Source organism: Bombus huntii, chromosome 7 (assembly GCF_024542735.1).
Source record: "Bombus huntii isolate Logan2020A chromosome 7, iyBomHunt1.1, whole genome shotgun sequence".
NCBI lineage: Eukaryota > Metazoa > Arthropoda > Insecta > Hymenoptera > Apidae > Bombus > Bombus huntii.
This window is the reverse complement of record NC_066244.1, coordinates 9,536,364-9,555,899: the sequence shown is the minus strand read 5'-3', so window position 1 is coordinate 9,555,899 and position 19,536 is coordinate 9,536,364. Positions and strand designations below refer to the sequence as shown.

Below are 19,536 nucleotides of genomic sequence, written 5' to 3'. Positions count from 1 at the left end.
CGTATTAACAAAATTTACATACAAAATCATTTTCTAATTTTTTTGTTTGATTGTTGCATGCAGTAGCTATTTTCCTGTATTAATGGAAATGCAGCTTTAATTTATTCAATAAAGTGCAATGCATTTACGTTGGCAGCACTGTGTTACGTTCTAGGAGTGTGTACATAAATGACACGAAGCATTAAATTTTCTAAAATTAAGTGAACAAAAATATATTACGCAGCATGCCTGCACAGGAAGTTGCTGTTATACAACCACCAGCAACCGAGAATGAAGAAAATACGGCACCTTCATCTCAACCGATCGTGGGTATTATTTACCCTCCACCGGAAGTTAGAAGTATGATTTTACAATATTTTTTAATAAGACAATACAATGCAACATTCATTTTTAATTGACTTCTTAACAATGTTTTAGAATGATCACGTTAACATTTGTTTGTACATTTATTGCATATTGAAGTAATAATAAAAAATGTTGGTTGTAATATATTAATTCATGTATTGTATGTTATTAGTAAATTATTACATTACTTATCTTTAATTTTGCTATACATAAGTTTCTCTATATTTTAATGTTATGTACTTTCATTGTAAAAGAGAAATAAAATTTAGGAGTTTATCTTGATTGTATTAATTTGCTATCTTTTAGTTATTTGTGAATGTTTCTAAAATTTCAAATATATTATATTAAGTATAATAATAATTTGCTATATTTATATATGATTTTACATTTTACAACAATTATTTTTTACCTATTCGTTGATGTACATATAATCTTCCTTATGTAAAATTTCAGATATTGTTGATAAAACCGCTAGTTTCGTGGCCAGAAATGGACCAGAATTTGAATCAAGAATCAGACAAAACGAATTGGGAAATCCAAAGTTTAATTTCTTAAATTTTGGTGATCCTTACCATGCGTATTATCAGCATAAAGTAAAGGAATTTAAGGAAGGAAAAGGTCAAGAACCTACTATAGGGACAGGGCCTGGAAAAACAGTTAATCTTGCTGCTCATCAAAAGCAGCAAGAAATTTTGAAACAAGTTGAACAACCATTTATTCCACGAGATACTCCTGCAGAATTTGAATTTATTGCTGATCCACCTTCTATTTCAGCTTTAGATCTGTATGTGACTCAATTAAATTCTTCATCTTTCATGTAATTATACAATAGTATATGTTACAAAATATATGTGATTTTATTTTAGGGATATTGTAAAATTAACAGCACAATTTGTAGCCCGTAATGGTCGTCAATTTTTGACTAATTTGATGAATAGAGAACAAAGAAACTTCCAGTTTGATTTTCTACGTCCACAACATTCTTTGTTTCAGTATTTTACAAAACTCTTGGAACAATATACTAAGGTAGTACAAAATTTCATTTTTTTTCTAATTGAAATCTATAATTAGATCTATTCTTGAATTTAAGTTAATTTAAATTTACAGGTATTAATTCCACCTAAAGATTTATTACCACGACTACGTGATGAAGCCTTTAATATGGATAAAATTTTAGAGCAAGTTAAATATCGTGCTGAGTGGTTAAAGTATCAAGAAGCTCAAAGACGCAAAGAAGAGGAGGAATTGGAACGTGAAAGGGTTGCATATGCACAAATTGATTGGCATGATTTTGTTGTAGTCGAAACTGTTGATTACCAACAATTTGAAGTTGGTAATTTCCCAGCACCAACAACGCCAGATGAAGTTGGTGCTCGAGTACTTATGCAGGTAACATAATTCTATTAATTCTATGTCACAGTGAAATATCTTAATAAAATTACAAGCATTTCTGTTTTTCTAATAATTTTTTTAATTTCTAGGAAAGAATAGAGGAAGGTGAAGATGTAGAAATGCAAATTGATAGTGAAGGAGAGGATGAAATGCAAAGTCGTACAGAAGGAGAAAAAGATCGCGCGAAAGACAACAATCAAGTAAATATTTTATTCATTTAATAATATAAAAAAAAGTAACTAACACTTTCATATTAATAACATATGTGTATTTTAAGGTACAAGATATGGAAGAGGATTCGAGTGATGAAGATGATGTATCACCTCCGGGTGATACTCATAAATCGAAAGAACCAAAACCACGCGATAGTAATAATATGCAACCTCCGCCTTTGCCACCAACTCCAGGAAATGTTGTAGTAAAGAAAGGATATGATCCTAAACAACATTGTAGGTGAAAAAATGTTATATATATAAGTACAAAATTAAAGTATGCCTATTTTTACAGCAATTAAAACTGCACGTCCTGCTGCTCCTGATGAATACTTGATATCTCCAATCACTGGAGAACGTATACCCGCAAGTAAAGTCCAGGAGCATATGCGAATTGGATTATTGGATCCGCGTTGGGTTGAACAAAGAGACAAGCATCTTGACAAGTTGGCTCAGGAGACAGTATTTGCACCTGGTACAGCTATTGAAGCCAGCTTGAAACAACTTGCTGAGAGACGAACCGATATTTTCGGTGTCGGTGATGAAGAAACTGCAATCGGTAAAAAGATTGGAGAAGAAGATAAAAAGAAAGATGACAAAGTCACATGGGATGGACACACATCAAGTGTTGAAGCAGCGACGAGGGCTGCTAGAGCAAATATTACTTTGGAAGAACAAATTCATCAGATTCATAAAGTTAAAGGACTTCTTCCGGACGAAGAGAAAGAAAAGATTGGTCCGAAACCTGCTAATCGTGCAGCTGAACTGTCACATATGGCAGCAGCTGCTTCGAAACCTCAAGCTACATTAAAGGCACCACCTAAACCACCAGCTCCAAAGCCAGTACCGGTACCAACGCAACCACCACCACCTCCTACTATGAGCATGCCTACTATGGGTATTCCTCAGCCAATGATGCCGCAAGCACCGATGATGATGATGGCCCCTATGCCTCCGATTCGACCACCACCGCTTATGAGTGAGTAATTTTTATACAAAATAATAATATTATAGATTGATTATAAATTAAATATTTTTATTTTGTCTATTTCTAGCGCCAGCAATGTCGCCATTTATGCCGACACCACCGCCGATGCAGCCACCAATGGCATCTGCTGTAAGTATTTGTGAAGTAAAATAATGTTTAAGTAGTTCAAAGGTAGCACTATCTACTACCTAAAAGTAAAAATATTTTATGTACGTATGTTTATCTTACTATTGTTTCCAGATTGGATTAAAACATACTGCTGAACCTATGGAGGAGGAACCTCAAACTAAGAAACTTAGAACGGAAGATTCATTGATACCAGAACAACAATTCTTAGCTAGAAATAAGGTATTTTATCAACAATTATGGTTTCTATACATTCAAGGATTATTATATGCATTAAAACATACATTTTATTTTTTCAGGGGCCTGTACAACTAAATATTGCTGTACCAATGATGACAGAAAAAGCAGAATGGAAGTTAAATGGTCAAACATTGAATATTACTTTGCAATTAAGTGATACCGTGGCGACAATGAAAGCTCTTATTCACGAGCAAACTGGCATGCCACCTGGCAAGCAGAAGTTACAGTACGAGGTATTATATGAACGATTTAAGCTATATAAGATTATCTATATTTATAAAAAATATTTTTAGTTTCATATATAATGATTATTTTTTTTTCAGGGAATGTTTTTCAAAGATAGTAATACTCTTGCATATTACAATTTGACATCTGGTAATGTAATTAACCTTTTACCAAAGGAAAGAGGTGGCAGGAAAAAATAAAAAGAGAAATATATAACTATACCTTGAAACTTTCATATTATTGTGTAATAATCAATTTATTTCATATTAAAAACTTAAAGATAGATTTCTATAGATTAAGAAATACTATCACTTTAAACAAATAAAACACCTATTAAGTTAAATTTTTTTTATTATAACTTTTATCTTAATTTTATAATAAGTTAGCATTTAATAAATTAATAATACATAATTAATAAAATTTATAAATATACAAATACAAAATTATTTTATACATAAGTTTAGTTCTTTCATTTTAGGAATTGCACTTAGGTTATCTTGTACTTTTATCATTAAGGTATTAGTGATTTGTAATTAGCTAGATTATTTAATATATTCGAAATATTCGAATATAAATATTCGAAATAATATTTATATGTTTTTTTGTATTTTTACTTCCATTTTAATGGTTCTTAGTAATTTCTTAAAAAAGCATTGCTGTTTGCATAGGAGATTCAAGATATTTCTAGTACCTTTGATTCATTTATTAAAATCGAAGTAGTGTCATTACGGGAATTTTAAGAGCAAGCCTCTAAAAATTGCAGAAAAAGCATCGTATAAAAATTTTTTAGAATAAAACTATAAATATCATCAATATTAAACTGCTCTAAATGCAGCAATTATTTTAAATTTTCAGCTAATATGATGCATTAATGAAGGCCTCTTTTTTTAAATGCTCTTGTGTTATTCATGTATAGCCTTTATATAGTTTGTTTTGTACTTGTCTTATTTTTAATTTTCTCTACGATCTTTCGGTAACGTGCAACCATTGATTTGTATATCTAAAAATATAAAATAGTTGTTTCTTAAATACATAATATTTAGCAAAATGTAAACTTTAATAGTTGTACATATTACTTACTGTTTCTGCATCATTATAAGGACGGCATACAAGTGTCGGTTCTGGTAAGCAGCGTGTTATCTCATCAAAGTTGGATTCATTTCGCAATAAACCATGTTTTGCTTGATAGGCTGCACCCATCATAGCCGAATTAGCTACTTCCTGTCAAATAAGATTTAAGGATATTGAAAATGTCATTATAATTTCTAGGATTAAAGAATATTATACGAGATCCAAAAAATAAATATTTATAGATTTATAACAGAAAAGGTATATATAAAAATAAGACCTTAACATAGACAATATTTCTATTTAACAAATTAGAAGGGTAGCAATGATTACCGATATGTATACTGGTGAATTAAAAACATCGGAAAGAACTTGAAGTATAGATTTATTTGTGGATGCACCTCCTGTCGCGATAATACGTGTATTTGGCCCTATAGATAAAAACCAAAAAAGATAAAAATGATTTTTGCAATTGAAAGTTTACATTTCTTTGAAAAATTGTAAATTTGTTGAAAATCATGTTCTTCTATAAAATGATATTACAACGTATTACATATAAATATCAAAAATAAAATAATTACTAAAGAAGACATATTATAACAAAATTGAATTCTTCGATATATAAATATTGATAGGACAGTTTCTTTAAAATCTGATAATTAGAGCAAAATATATACCGAAGATTTAACTCATTTAACTTATCACAGAAGGCACGCACCGCCTTATATCTCTAAAAGTTTAAAATATCCTCGGTTATCAAGGGGAGTATAAGAAAATTGCAAAAATATTTTTGTAACTTGTAACTTACCTATGACGAAACCAAAATCTTCAGCGTGAGCTCTTTTTGCAACGAATTGCCCTTCGATCAAGGCTCTTACTTCCACCTCCTTTGAACTGTAACGCGATATCTCTTCGTTCGCTTTATTGAATCGATGATCACCAATGACAAATGGCAAAATCTCTTGTGCATCGAAGTATAAACCTAAATTTCCAAAATTTCCCCGCGGCGTACTTTCCAGTAGCTCGTTGAAGATTTGCCAAGAGCCCTGCGCCGCACTGTCGCGTATTCTTTCGCGAGTCAAAGATCCATTTTTGAAGCTAGAAATTTGAGATTCTAGTGTCTCGATCATTCATACGTTTAATCTCTTATAAGTAATATTATTTGGAAGAATTAAGACTCGTTTTAATGAAATGGATTCTATACAGATATATCTAAACGAAATGTAGACCGGGTAATCATCGATCTGTATTATTTAGATATTTTACAGGATCATTGTATTATTTTTTGCGGGATCGCAATTCATTTATTATGTTTCCTACTTTTTTCTCTAAATAATTTCTCTTCTATTAATATTTTGGATAGTTTGTAACATGTCTCTCCATATTTTACTAACAATTTATAATTTGATGTATCATGGAAGATATAATTAGTATAGAAATTATATTTTGCTTTATACTGTCAAAAAGTAAGTATTACCTTCCTCTAAAATTTAGATAAATACAAAAAACAATGCTTAGGTACGTGATATCCGTATTTAACTGGAAGAATTTATTATGAAAATTCATGCCTTTGTAACCACAAATGGTAAGATATTTTAATGTTTGGAAATATATATGTCGGAGATAAGAGGACACCGGTGCCTTCCCTCTGAAACCTCGGGAAAATCCATAAAAACGTTGTAATTAAAATCTACAGTTGTAACTAAACGATTTGCCGTCGTTCTAACCAATTGTATTTGTTTGAGACTTGTGACAATGAGCTTGGGCTCAAGGCGACAATTAGTCGCCGAACGTAGCCGCGGTCAACGGGACGAACTCTCCATCTAACAAAGGCATTGAGTAATCCTATAGCTCTCCTTAAAAGAAAGATTTGTAGCGGCACGTGGCAGTAAACATTCCAACGGTTTCTGTCCCGTAGCTCGCCACACGCAGATCCTATTCTCCGGGCAGGATGTTTACCAGATGTCGACGTGTCTCCACAGTACGTGATCAGCTAGCCCGAGGACCGTCATAAACACTAATATCTAGTTACCTAAAATCCTTCAACAGATACACAGTCTTTGTCCCAGTTACGGGAAGACAGGAGAGACCTATTTTTCCACGAACGACGTCTTCCACTAGCAACCCTCCCTCAAGGGCGGCTAGCATCCTTTTCTAACTACCGATATGGAGATTGGCCAATTAGCAGCAACGTCAATTTCCCTTACTTTCCGAACGTAGGATGTCCCCGATGAATCCGATGATCTCGTGTCCTTAGACACACCCCGTCATAGTTTTCCTTTGGGGTATCACCGGGACGGAAAGTCACTCTCTCTTGCGGTCTCATCGACAAAAAAGGATTAACTCCTTACGGTCAGCGAATATTAACACAGAATCCGACTTGGATTTTTTGCGAGTGCGTTGGTTAGAATGACGGCAAATCGTTTAGTTACAACTGTAGATTTTAATTACAACGTTTTTATGGATTTTCCCGAGGTTTCAGAGGGAAGGCACCGGTGTCCTCTTATCTCCGACATATAAATACCTGCATTAGAGAGAATATATTAATTTTACCTGCACTTTCTAAGATTAAAGATTTTGAAGTATTCTTGTAAATAATTATAAATAACTACTAATAAAGTACCGATAAAGGAAAAATTGTATCCTAGGGAAATAAAACGGTGAGTTACCAAAGTAAAGCCATGTAAGCGTTATCATCAAGAGGATTGCAAAATATGTGTCCTTCTAAAGCAGTTTTCGGTTTGTTCAACCATAAGAACAGAGTATCACTTGTCCCCAAGCTGCAAGCGATATCTCCTTCTTTCAGTCTCATTCCTGTATAATAATAAATAAACGTCATTTATCAATTGTTTGTGTTATCAAAATTATTAATAATCAAACTTATTTATTAGCACAATAAATCCTACCTGCATTTCTCTAACTCGAGAAATAAATTTTACACGCAGACTTTGGAGTATATGTATTTAAACATATTCTCGTCCAAATTGAATTACAGCATATTTTACACTTCATTAAACTTGTTGCAATTTGTCCAAGCATTTCGCTGTACTACGTGCGAACGTAAAAGAAACCAGTCTAAGGAAATTTGCATGTACGTACTCCTATATTCCGATCTAAAACGTAGTTTCTCAAAAGTGTCGTTTTAACGGGCGATCGATTTTAGACGACGTTGCTTTTACGATAGCACGTTAGAGCGTAGTTGTCGAATTTTTAAGAAAGAATATCAACGTTTTACCAACCGGAAAAACGAATAAAAAACTTCACACGAGGAAAATATTATCGATAGATTAATTAAATATCGAGCAATACGGAATTCATTTAGCAGTTTCCTTAACAGTAAATTGCAAATTATAGTTCAGGCGAAAAATCTCATTAATCATTCCGTATGGGGAGCGAAAGTCTATGGGTATCTACGCATGTCGATTGGAAATGTATTTGCGTGAATATTCATGAAGGCGTTCGTTGCTCATAGAATCGAAACTTGTTGTCAAAAGGCGAAGTAGCGCGTATAAATTAATATAGTTGGCCGAACGAAAAATTATTCGTACCGAAACCGTGAGATCAGCGAATAGCGTGCTTACCTATTAGAGAACCTGAGTTGTCGCCCGTGAACGCAATTACACGGCATGCCTCGTCGAAGCCAAATCTTTCGACGAAATAGGACGAAATTGGACCGATATCGCTGCACGAGGAAACTGGTTTCCCGAGTTTTTCTCGTAGACCAAGACCGCAAGCCTGAACAAACACCGGTCCGATGATAAATATTGGAAAAGCAATGTACGTACGTAGTATGCTGTTTGCGTTATAGGTTATTTTCACAACAAATGTAGAGGATCTTAAAAGATTTAGATTTTGACATAAACATTTCGACACGTACACACATATAGACATATATGATTCTATTTTAAGGAACAAAGAATTTTCTATTTTTGAATTTTTCAGTTTTTTGATATACGAATTTATGACTTAAAAGATCGATTGAAACGAAACATATAGATAAAATTGAAAAGAATGTTTATTTCTATTGCTGGGGAAAAATGCGAACGTTTTATTGTATAATAGCTTACCGTATTCAGAGAAAATCTAATAATCATTGATAATCCACATACCTCTAATAGGACGTCATCCCAATCTTTCGTATGAATATTTAACAAGTTCATTCCAGAGCCATCGGACCAATCGATCGGCGCGAAATCGCCGAAAAACAAGGAAGCCAGGAAACTGCTAATCAAAGAGATTCTCTGGAAGAAGTATCAAAAACGAGTTAACGTAAAAAACGACTATAAAATCTTATTCAAACACTTTATAATATATGTATAGTGCGTATTAGTGACGAATATACGATAATGTTTCAGGTTTTAACAGCTAAATCTTGTCAGTCTATTCTGTGGGTATAATCAGGCAAAAGAATGTTGTGTATAGTAATTTTTTGTTGTCCTGTCGTTTGTTATTTTATTATAACATTTTAACGAGGCTTTGAGCGATCTATGTTTCTATATATAATATTTCTCGTTCGATTATATCCATAGAATATACTTATTTTTGCTGTTAAACCATAGAACTTAGGACATTGTATATTATTGCATACTCGTTATAATAATGCTACGAACATTAAATAAAATCTTTGTAAATAGGAACTCTCAGTTTGTTAAAAGTAGCACTCTTTGAAAATATTTTGGTTATTTTGGTTTTTAGTTATTATTAGCTATTGATCAAAGTAATTAAAAATCTATGTGAAAATCATTGCTATTGCGATTATAAAAGTAGAGCACGTTACGAGTAATCTATTTTCGGACACGTTGTTATTACATTTCGGATATTTATGGAAATTCAGGTTTTTACGAGATAGAACCTAAACAGAGATCTATCTCGACCGATATTATTATGCGTATCTTTCAATATTCAAGTAAACTGATTCTTGTTTTTCTGTTAACGTAATTTCCATAGATTTCTATACGACCAAACACGCTCATACAAGTCGAAATAAATTGCCATAAAGCTTTTCAACGCTCAATAAAAACATTCTGACGAATAATAGAAATATTCTGACTGTCCATCGAAAATCCATCGGAAACTACGTTACGTAGTAACACCAATCTCGAGATTCATATCGAGAATTATATTCGCGTACATTCTCCGGCAGCAATTTTTCTATAATCGCAATAAGAACGACCTAAATAGAAATGACATCGCGCTAGACGATATATCTGTTAAAAAGGAACAGTTCAAACAGGCGAGTAATCATCGTTATCGGGCACGTTAGTATTCACGCGTAAAGCCAAGGTTCACCGGCAGCTCACACGAGAAATCAGAAACGTAGTTAATTGCAGTCTAAATCCTTGTACCAGTCCACACGTAATCGAATACCTCGATCGATCGTAGTCCCGAAAATTTGTCAACGAAGTCGGCAGTGTAGATTTTTTTTTAGTGGATTATACCTCAGTGTTGCTGTAGGCTTCCGGTCTGGTGCGTGCTATTTTTGCTATTTGAGGCCCTGAGAACCTTTCGTACGCCCGTGATCCCGTTATCTCCGCCAATTTCTGCAATCATGCAACCACGACAGATCGTATAAGGATAATTGATTAGGGTATTAATCGGCGTGCGTCGATTAACTATGAATCAGTCCAATTCTCGTCATCGTCATCGCTCGACGCTCTGTCCGTGTTGTACATGATTTACACATATAAACGTACATAATTTATTGGAACTGTTATAGAAATTTTTATCAATTTAGTAATTCTTATTGATATTCGGACATTGTCACGGTGTTGCAATCGCGTTATTCAATTACTTACTTTCTATATGCTATATTAAAACATTTCTATTCTCTTTCTATTTGCATCGTCTCGCGTTGAAATCGTAGGAACGATACGTCTTATTTATTACGAGTTAACATGTCTCGTATTTTCGATCGAAAACTTTTCTAAACGCGTGCCATTCTTCAAAAATCCCCGATCGCCACGCCAATGAATATTCATCCGTGTCAAAGAATTAATTTACAATTTGCATACTTCGTAAGCCCCGCCAATACGATTTTATATTGATTCCCGATCGTATCTGTTCGCGATAAATTTTTTTTTTCTTCGCCGACGTTGCTCGATGTTCGTTGACGAAGTCGCAAGAACGAGAAGATAGAAGAGAGGAGAGAGGCTTTGGTACCGTTCCATTCCTCCGCTGGATATTTTTAAATCCATTAAAAAGTCGACGTCGCCCGTCGTCGACCTTCGCGACGATTAATTAAATATTTTATTGATTTTCGTCGGCTATCATTGCGAACGAAATTGATCGGCGATAGGTGTTCGAAACAGCATGTCGTCGACGTGACATCGCGCGTCTATAGTGATATTACACGCGTTACTGTCCATAAGTATGTTTGAACACCTAGTACGATTCGATCAAAAGATTCATATTTTCGCTATATTCTCAACGTTATGACAGACGAACGTGTCTCTATCATTGAATTCTCTTCCTTTCGCCACGACTGAGACAAGAACGCTCCGTTAAATTTAACCCAGCTACGATCCGCGAATTTTCATATTTCGATCTTGCTCTCATTTCAGCGAACAAAAAGAATTTTTAACGTTCTGAGAACACATAGTATTGAAGCGAGAAATCATGCGTATCGGTAAAATTTACTTGGCATTTCGTTCATACTGAAGACACGTATTTCCTAACGTTAGGAAAATATAATTTTGCTCGAAAATTTGGCCGGTAGAATGTAGCAGGGTTAAACTGAAAGAAGCAATATATCCGCATCGTTGTAAATTCGTGTTTACCTGCAACGAATAGCTGACGCGTTGTAAAATCTATACGAACGTTTCGTACAGACTGTTTAAATCAAGCTTGGGCAAATTTTATTTCAGATAAAGATGAAAAATAATAATTTGAAATAATGAATTATCTCAGGTATTCTTTGCTTTGTCAATAAATTAGATTTATTATTATTTAGATCAGTTTCAAATAACTATTTAGCAAAATAAAATTATATCTTACTTAGAGGATCACTTTCCAAATATCTTATTTAAATATTTCAATATTGTCGATTATTTAGATAATGTCCAGGCCTGACTTAAATATAATGGAAGGAAATTAGCGAAGAGAAGTTTAGAAGAGAAAGGAAACGCATACTTCTGGGCCATCGACGATCTCGTCTAACATGTTACACTCTTTGGTGGTGCTGGAATCCATCCACACAGGTGATGTTGTCACCGAGAAAGAGGTGACCAGCTGTTCGTGCAAGAATTTCGCAGGATCCAATTGTTGCAATTGATTTCGACTGCCCTTGCCCCAGTAAACTGTGCCATGTTGCTATGTAATAACGAACAAAGATAACATTATCGTCTGGGTGTTTCTAAAGCTGTAAAATGTTCGTGTTTATAAGGGTCGTTTATTGCGAAATTTACATCGATACTTACACGTTGGCTGGAACGTTTCTCACTGCGATTCTCTGGCGTTAAAACTTCAACATTTATTTTCGTTCATCACACAAACAAATGAAAATTTCACTTAGATTTAATATCTGATTCCAAACAAGTTAGCTTGAAACAATACGCAATTTCGACTGATTTATTGTTCTTACTTTAAAAAGTAACTTCATTTTATGTAAAAATTCGACCAATCGTTTTCAGCTATATAAACCTTTTAAATACTACATTTCGTATATATTTGAGTCGTAAATTATGTTACGAAATACGAACTGTCCTCGTTTCAATTATTCTTGAATATGAAGTACATGCATATGCGTGTCTGTGGAAGTCTCTACTTCCGGCGCGGTTGACATAATATTTATTTGCGGATTGATTATTACTTCTCAAAATACGTTCAAGCTAAATAATATGCCAGAATCAGTAAAATAATAATTTTCCAAATACTTTTCGAATACTATTCGAATAATGCTCGACTCTGTCAACGAGATCGAAATTCAAGAAGTTATAGTTAAACGATCTGTTTGCGTCAAAGGATGAAAAAAGGAATAGATAAGAGTCATTATATATCTATTTTATGGTAATCAACTGTTCTTTTTTATAGTTAAATCAGTGAACGTCGCTGCATTTAAATTACCGATGACAACAGATATTTTTGTAATCCACCGTGTTTCAGTTCTTAAACGATACTCGAAATAATATGAATATTGCATAGAGGTACTTCTTGAAATTTATAGCTTCGGTAATGTTACATAGCATTTTGTGACGAACCTTAATTGACATGGGAGTAATTGAAAAGACAGATTTACTATCGATATTATAATTTATGAACCGTGACGTTTCTATTCCAGCGTTCTGACGTTTACAGCATTCTTTTACCTGTGCGCATCCGGAAATAGCGGCCACCTTGCTAAAATCGACGCCACACACGCGCAACTTATCGAGAATCATGTCCAGAGCCTTAACCCACATCAAAGTGGGAACCACCACTACGTGTGGCTCAGCTTTTTTCTGAATGACGCCTCCGTACGTTCTAAAATTGTCCAATGTTTAATAATTAAATGTAACGTAATTAAATTGTAATCGTAAATTCTAACTAAACGTAAAATAATTTGACATTTTTTACGAGATATTAATCATCGATGAGAGTATAAAAATATATTGAGTGTAGAAAGGAATTCGGTATTTTAGCTTTGTATATTCTATTTCGTTATTACGAATTCGCATATCTTAGTGCCTTTCATAAACATGACATTTTTTTCTAGATAGTGTATCGTTCAGCGCACTGATTCTGCTGCGATTCAAAATATAGTTGCAATGAAATCGACCATGATACGATTGGAAATTAACAAAAATATTTTATACTCCGTTGTAATCTTGCTGTAATCTGTATAAATCACCAAGACAATAGTAATAAAAAATCAAAACAGAACAATAATAACGAAGAGTCGTATTCGTCATAAAAAATTCATTTGGGAGAAATTTGTTGCTTGTTACGAATTGTATTTTATCAATGCTTTCTTTCTAATGTGAGAATGTGTAAATAATGAATAAATAAATAATTCTCGATTTGCTCAATGCTATTGCTCAGACATGAACTTTTATGTACTTTAAAATATAATGTTAGAAATCGCATCATTGCTTATGTATCATTAGGTTGAACGAAAAGATTTTAATATCGTATTTTGCATTAGTCGTCTCATGAGAAATGTTCGTGGATTTTAGAGTGTTAAGAAACGTTTTAAAAAATGTATGTCGAAACGTCAAAAGTGGATAATACGTAAAAATACGTAACATGAAAATATAAGAAAACATGGTATTTAAGCATATTTACCTAAATTCTGGTAGATCATTGTCAAACTGTACACTGGTTTCATGGAGAACAGCGAGATTGTTATCGACGACAACTGCTTTCAACTACAAATGTCAAAAGATACTTGTTAACGGCCTCTTAAATTCGCAATACTACGCTGTTCCTCGATTTTTTATCTACATCATCGAATAAGTTATGTGCAACAAGGCTACCATGTGACATAGCATGGTCAATTAGTTATGCTACTCCATAATGTAATTCGAAATTTAAAATTCAAAACTTTCTACCATTTTTCGTATCTACCGTATGAATATATACACGTGTAACGTTTAAACATACTACTAATAGTGTTTAATAAAATAAAAAAATGTCCAGATGTATCACCGCCCATAAGTTTAATCGCAAGTACAAATATCGTGAAACACGTAAAGTCTCGAGTGAAATTAAATGGACAAATAAGTATCGTTATTAAAATGAATCATGGAATAGGATAAAATATCAAATAAAATAATATTTGTTTCAATAAATAAAACGAACAGATGTTCTAAGAGGTAGATACTTATGATCGATAATGTATATATCATGAGCGATGGTTTATGCAACAGAAATTATTATGTAGAATCCATAGATACTGATGATTGTCGGGTATTTAATTTGTCGAAAGTTGACAAGCAGATAACATTCGCGTCTGATGGTATCGATTATTCTTGTATATCGCTTATGATTCACATATTTCTTCAATTTTAAAGGATCAATAATTACGACAAATTGAATTAACGAATAGATAAAAATAAATGTTTTATACGAATTGGTTATGTTACGATACAGTCATTTATGATTTATGGAGTTTCGATGCCAAAGATGCGCAAGAAGCACTTTGCAATTTCAATTATCATTTCGACCGCTTCTAGCATTTCGCGCTTTTCGTTGCAAACGAGATACGCATTTCTTTCGCCCGTATCGTCCTACTGCTTAATGTTATCATTATGTTAGATAATTGTGACCCATCTGACGCGCGTCACACGCAGCGAAACGCTTCTCGTCAACAACTTCGAATTTTCCTATCATTTTAGTGTATTATTGACTGTAATATTTGTTTATACCTAAAAGCTAACCGTGGTAAATTTACCATTAGACGTTAAAGTATCGTTAACTTAATCAGAGTAATTTATTTTATTAATAAGAAATTAGTTTTTGTTTTATTAGTATAACTATTCTTATTCCTTCAAATTATTCCTAATTTAATCGTAATTCGATATTTAGCCTATTAATAGAAAATTAATTCATTGATAGAACTTTACGATATTCCTGAAAACTAAATTTCAATGTCGTTATATTTCTTCAAGGAAAAGGGTTACATAATTGTAATGATCGAGTATGTTGTATAACTAGAAACTTGAGAGTACGATTTCAAATATTTGTCAGTAGAGATAATACAAGGTATACTGCAACAAATATTTGAAATTTAAGGAATCAAAATAGAGTAGATGTTTAAATTAGTTGTTACAGAATCAAAATTCAGTTTATCAACATTAGAACTCACAGTATGGTTTTCATAGTGTCACAGGAAACAAGAGATGATCAATACTGCTAGATGAAAAATATGTTTTATTTGATTCGATCCTTGTCAAGTGTTTGTTTTTCGTTACATTTGTAATCTTTAGAAAAAAGTACAAATATTGTATAGTTACAATTCGTTGAAGAGTTATCTCTTTTAATAAAAAGACATTTATAAGATTAAATAATTTTCTTAGATTTAAATGAAACGCGCGTTGTCACGAGCGTGCGCAGTAGATGATGCGCACTGAGAATTCAGTAACATCAAGTATTATAAAACCACAAACTAATAAATAAGTCTTCGAAGGAACAAATGATAAACTACTATGACTCATTGCTGTATAACTATGGTAATTATTTCACACGCGGTGTATAAATGTACACAAGCGGGAGCAAGAAAGGCAGAAATAAAAATAAGAAATAAGAGGAAAGAAAGGATAAAAGTGATATACAAGACTCGTGTCAACGATGAGCAGTTTTATATGACGAGAAAACGCGTCGGTCGTCGATGATTATTCGCTCGAAGCAGATGTTCGACTCCTGATAAAAAGCGGTACGCGAGATTATGCTGTTTTTTAAGGGTTTACCTGCTGCGTGCTGAGATCAAGCCCTAAGTATGTCGCGTTTGAAGCAGCGCCCATATTTCAATCGTAGACTGACACGCAATGCGACGAAATCGTGGAACAGATATGGCGTAGCAAAGATACAACGGAACCGATAGGTTTGAAAAACAGATACACTTCACTGTACGTCCGTGCGCCTGTTTCAAGCTCAGGGCACTAATGTTCGAGCGGTCTAGTCTGTTTGTGGTCTACACTCGTTCCCAGCACAAGCCGAGGCATCGTTACGCGCTGTTTCGCGTCGCAAAGTGACTAAATGGGAGTAATCTTATCGTTATTATTAATATTATAATGCTGTTCGTTACGTAAGACAGATTAATACTCGACGAAAGTTTACTCGAGTTAGCGTTATTTGGCCTCGGAACAACATTTCCATAACATTTCGTACGCGACTGAATCGTCGGCGTGCCACGACGAAGAGGTTAAGTTTCCGTCGATACTAATTTTCTTTCTCTGGGAACACCGAATTTCTTTACCGGCTGATCTATCACGTTGGTGTTCATAATAAGCGTACACCTGTGCTGCACCTGCTGAGAATTTCTCACAAGATAATTAAACTACCTTCGGCCATTGTCAGAATTTGAATATAAATTACCGAGCGCAAATTAAAGAGATCTAGTATCTTTTTATAAAACATGTATTTACTTGAATGTGATACGTGTTCTTTCTATAAAATATGGTTCAATTACGATAAGATTATGTTGTAAAATACCACAAGATGAAGGCATATTGTGATAAGAATTTAAAATTATATTTATGATAATCTTACGTTTGAAAGTATGCAGTAAAGTTGTGGATATGATTTAAGTTATGTGTTATGCAAGTAATGCGATTTAAAATTATCGCAAAAAAGGCAGTGTGCGCATTTTGATATTTTTTGAAGAGATGGAAATAAAAGTAAAATTCTTTACATTAATAGGATTCGCGATACTGGTTTTTAAACCGGTTTGACTCGTAACTGCGCAAACTGCATAGACGCGTCTACGACATTCTACTAGACAGAAAAAAATGACAAAACGAGCATTTAATCCGCATACCTAAATTATATATGTATTTCTTTCGAAAATTCAATGTGCCAATAAAGTAACGTTTTCAATTAATGTTGATATATTGCACGATATTTAATAGGCATCTTAAACGTTACAAATTTCGCAACATATTTTAATTTCTGTATTTTACAGAAATATTTTCTTGGAAACATATATATTTCCATTTTTTAAATTAATTTAAATATATGTTATTTATTTCGTTATATATAGAAAAAGAAACAAGATACCGGAATTTTAATTTTTAAATTAATCAATTGATTTTAAATTAATTTTCTGTTTAAGTATATAAACAACATACAATCATCCATTTTGCTACAAAAAAGGAAAAAATTGAAATTATAAAATTTTAAAAGGTATTTCTATCTATCAGTAGCTTCAATTTAATATTAAATATAAAAATTATTCTATAACGATCAGGAAAAGAAACAAAATAGCAATACCATAATTAAAATTTTTACAAGAGATGGAAGCACAGTCCTACAAAGAATCTACGCGTTATAATCCTTACTTCCACCTAGTTCATGGTACCTCCTTGGCAAAGTTTCGTGTATTATTTGAAAAATACGGAAGAACGAAGCAAAATTTCCACCACTGGGTGAAGACTAGTCGTCGAGAGAAGCATAAAATATAGTTCGGTGCATTCTTCGGTTTGCCAGCGGCGGGCGGCGTAGTCAAAAAGGTAGGCTCGCGTCTCGAAGATCGAAAGTAGCGTAAAAATAAAACGTCCGATGTCGGGGCCGTGAACCATTATGTGTAGCAGTACCGGGGCATAAAGTCTGTCGGAAAAACAATTATCAAGAGCCAGGACCATAATAATTTGCGAGAAGTATCGTCGTCCTGTGTAATGCGTCGTTTTCTCCGAAAGACGAAAACGAGGAGCCTGAAGGCGAGCGTGCAACGACGCCGCCCGATACTGGGTGGTAAGTCCATGGTGCATCGAGGAGCAATCAGTTGTAGCAACAACCTCTGCGACCGTGCGCTGGTAGTAGTGCATTGGCGGTCGGTAGAGGGGCGAAAGTATGACGAGAGAGAAGCAACCAGGAGGGCGGGGGGAGATTGTTAAGTTATGTTAGTCGATGTACGGGTTTGTTTGCGTAGTCGGTGACGGTGTAGAAGCACGCGGCGACTGGTAGAGGAAAACGACGGATGAAAAGAGAAGAAGAGGAAGAAGACGAAGAAGACGAAGAAGAAGAAGAAGAAAGAGGGAGGCGAGGTTGCGATCAGGGTGCCAGGGGGTCTGGCCCAAGCCTGTTTGTCGGTCCCGTTGCCTTATAATCGTGGTATACAGATAATGGTTTGGGTTAGGGGACGCCAGGATGGTCCGCGCGTGAGGGGAACGCGAGGGAAGAGATCAGAGGGAAGGACGCGTATAGAGGAGCCGGCAGCAGCGGCGTCGAGACAGGGCAGTTTCGGACGCCCTGCTCCACCAAGACGAGAAGAACGAGCCGACGCACGACCAATCGAGCGAAACTTTCGCTGGCTCCGCTTGCTCGCCGTTTGGCAAAGCTTTTCTTTCTATCTTCCTCTGTTCGTGGAACCATGATTTCTGACCCTACGACGCAACGCGAACCTGAAAATGTAATTACCGAGAAAGCCCACTGGAGAACGGTTTCGCTGACGGTGGAACGCGGGCAGCTTGTTTGAGGAATGGCTGTTGAAAAATGTAGTATTATGCTGATACGCTTTTGTAGTAAATTTTGTAATAGGGTTTTGTAAAGGAGGAATGGAAAATTTTGCATTTCGTTAAATGATTATAGAAGGTAAAGAAAAATACATTACCGATTAATTACTGACAAAACAGTTCCTCGTTTGCGCTTAATATACATTACCACTTAAAGATATACCATTAATATGATAATTTGTATTTACGTTTGTTTTGTGGATGTTTTTCTAAAGTATGTTCGTCTAAAGTTTATTCAAAGTTTAGCGTGTTTCAGTGGGTAGGCTAATCTGATGTAGGATACCAGACACGGTGATTAGCTGTGGGGCACGTTTAACGAGAAAAGGATTGATAGATTCACTAGAAAAATTTTGCTCAAGTTCTTAGAATTTTATGGCAGCTATAAAATATAATAGCACAATTTTATTGGTCCTGATCAATTTAACATTATTCAGTCTACAATCTACATTATAAAAGAATGTTTATATTTCATGATATGAAAAGGAATGCAAATATCAATCAGTTTATTTATGTTCGAGACGTTCAATTAGTTTCAGTTTGTCAGCATTTGCATTTGATGTCTCGACATCTATGCGTGATTACGTAAAAAGAAAAATAATAAATAATTCAACGGCGTATAACTCATAATATCAAAGAAGATCTTTGCTTCGAGATAAATGTTTGAATCATGTTTATCTGATTTTTCTTATTGATTATCACTTTTTAATAATGCAATAAATTTAGTTACATCCACTTTTAAATTGAAATTATGTTACGAACATTTAAAACCATTATCAGTATTCAAAACGCACTACTA

General features: G+C 34.1%; 2 protein-coding genes across 4 annotated transcripts; one reads left to right on the top strand and one right to left on the bottom strand.

Moving 5' to 3' along the window:
• Positions 1-72: 72 nt before the first annotated feature.
• Positions 73-3,763, top strand: LOC126867695 (splicing factor 3A subunit 1). The gene is made up of 11 exons (XM_050622502.1): positions 73-339; positions 799-1,129; positions 1,212-1,371; positions 1,453-1,734; positions 1,827-1,937; positions 2,015-2,186; positions 2,245-2,928; positions 3,005-3,066; positions 3,178-3,285; positions 3,363-3,536; positions 3,627-3,763. The coding sequence occupies exons 1-11, from the start codon at positions 225-227 to the stop codon at positions 3,726-3,728; spliced, it is 2,301 nt and encodes a 766-aa protein (XP_050478459.1). The 5' UTR covers positions 73-224; the 3' UTR covers positions 3,729-3,763.
• A 98-nt stretch (positions 3,764-3,861) lies between these two features.
• LOC126867697 (xylulose kinase) lies at positions 3,862-17,060 on the bottom strand. Of its 3 annotated transcripts, XM_050622506.1 has the most exons (13): positions 16,348-17,060; positions 15,978-16,262; positions 13,855-13,937; positions 12,900-13,053; positions 11,725-11,904; positions 10,035-10,136; positions 8,706-8,837; positions 8,178-8,331; positions 7,266-7,410; positions 5,405-5,694; positions 4,930-5,027; positions 4,609-4,749; positions 3,862-4,528 (listed from the first exon to the last, which is right to left on the bottom strand). In XM_050622506.1, the coding sequence occupies exons 2-13, from the start codon at positions 16,029-16,031 to the stop codon at positions 4,448-4,450; spliced, it is 1,614 nt and encodes a 537-aa protein (XP_050478463.1). In that variant the 5' UTR covers positions 16,032-16,262; positions 16,348-17,060; the 3' UTR covers positions 3,862-4,447. The 3 variants fall into 3 exon arrangements, with proteins under 3 accessions (XP_050478463.1, XP_050478462.1, XP_050478464.1); XM_050622505.1 differs by having other exon boundaries at positions 15,978-17,060; XM_050622507.1 differs by lacking the exons at positions 13,855-13,937; positions 15,978-16,262; positions 16,348-17,060 and adding an exon at positions 12,012-12,043 and having other exon boundaries at positions 12,900-13,042.
• Between the last annotated feature and the right edge of the window lie 2,476 nt (positions 17,061-19,536).

What these genes read in the sequence shown, in the direction of transcription:
- LOC126867695 (XM_050622502.1), top strand. Translation starts at nt 225, where the DNA reads ATGCCTGCACAGGAAGTTGCTGTTATACAACCACCAGCAACCGAGAAT. An exon ending in TCTTGGAACAATATACTAAG is followed by an intron (nt 1,372 to 1,452) that starts GTAGTACAAAAT and finishes TTAAATTTACAG; the next exon opens with GTATTAATTCCACCTAAAGA. An exon ending in GTGCTCGAGTACTTATGCAG is followed by an intron (nt 1,735 to 1,826) that starts GTAACATAATTC and finishes TTTAATTTCTAG; the next exon opens with GAAAGAATAGAGGAAGGTGA.
- LOC126867697 (XM_050622505.1), bottom strand. Translation starts at nt 16,031, where the DNA reads ATGGGCGCTGCTTCAAACGCGACATACTTAGGGCTTGATCTCAGCACG. An exon ending in TTGATCTCAGCACGCAGCAG is followed by an intron (nt 13,938 to 15,977) that starts GTAAACCCTTAA and finishes TGACATTTGTAG; the next exon opens with TTGAAAGCAGTTGTCGTCGA. An exon ending in CTTATAATGATGCAGAAACA is followed by an intron (nt 4,529 to 4,608) that starts GTAAGTAATATG and finishes TTATATTTTTAG; the next exon opens with ATATACAAATCAATGGTTGC.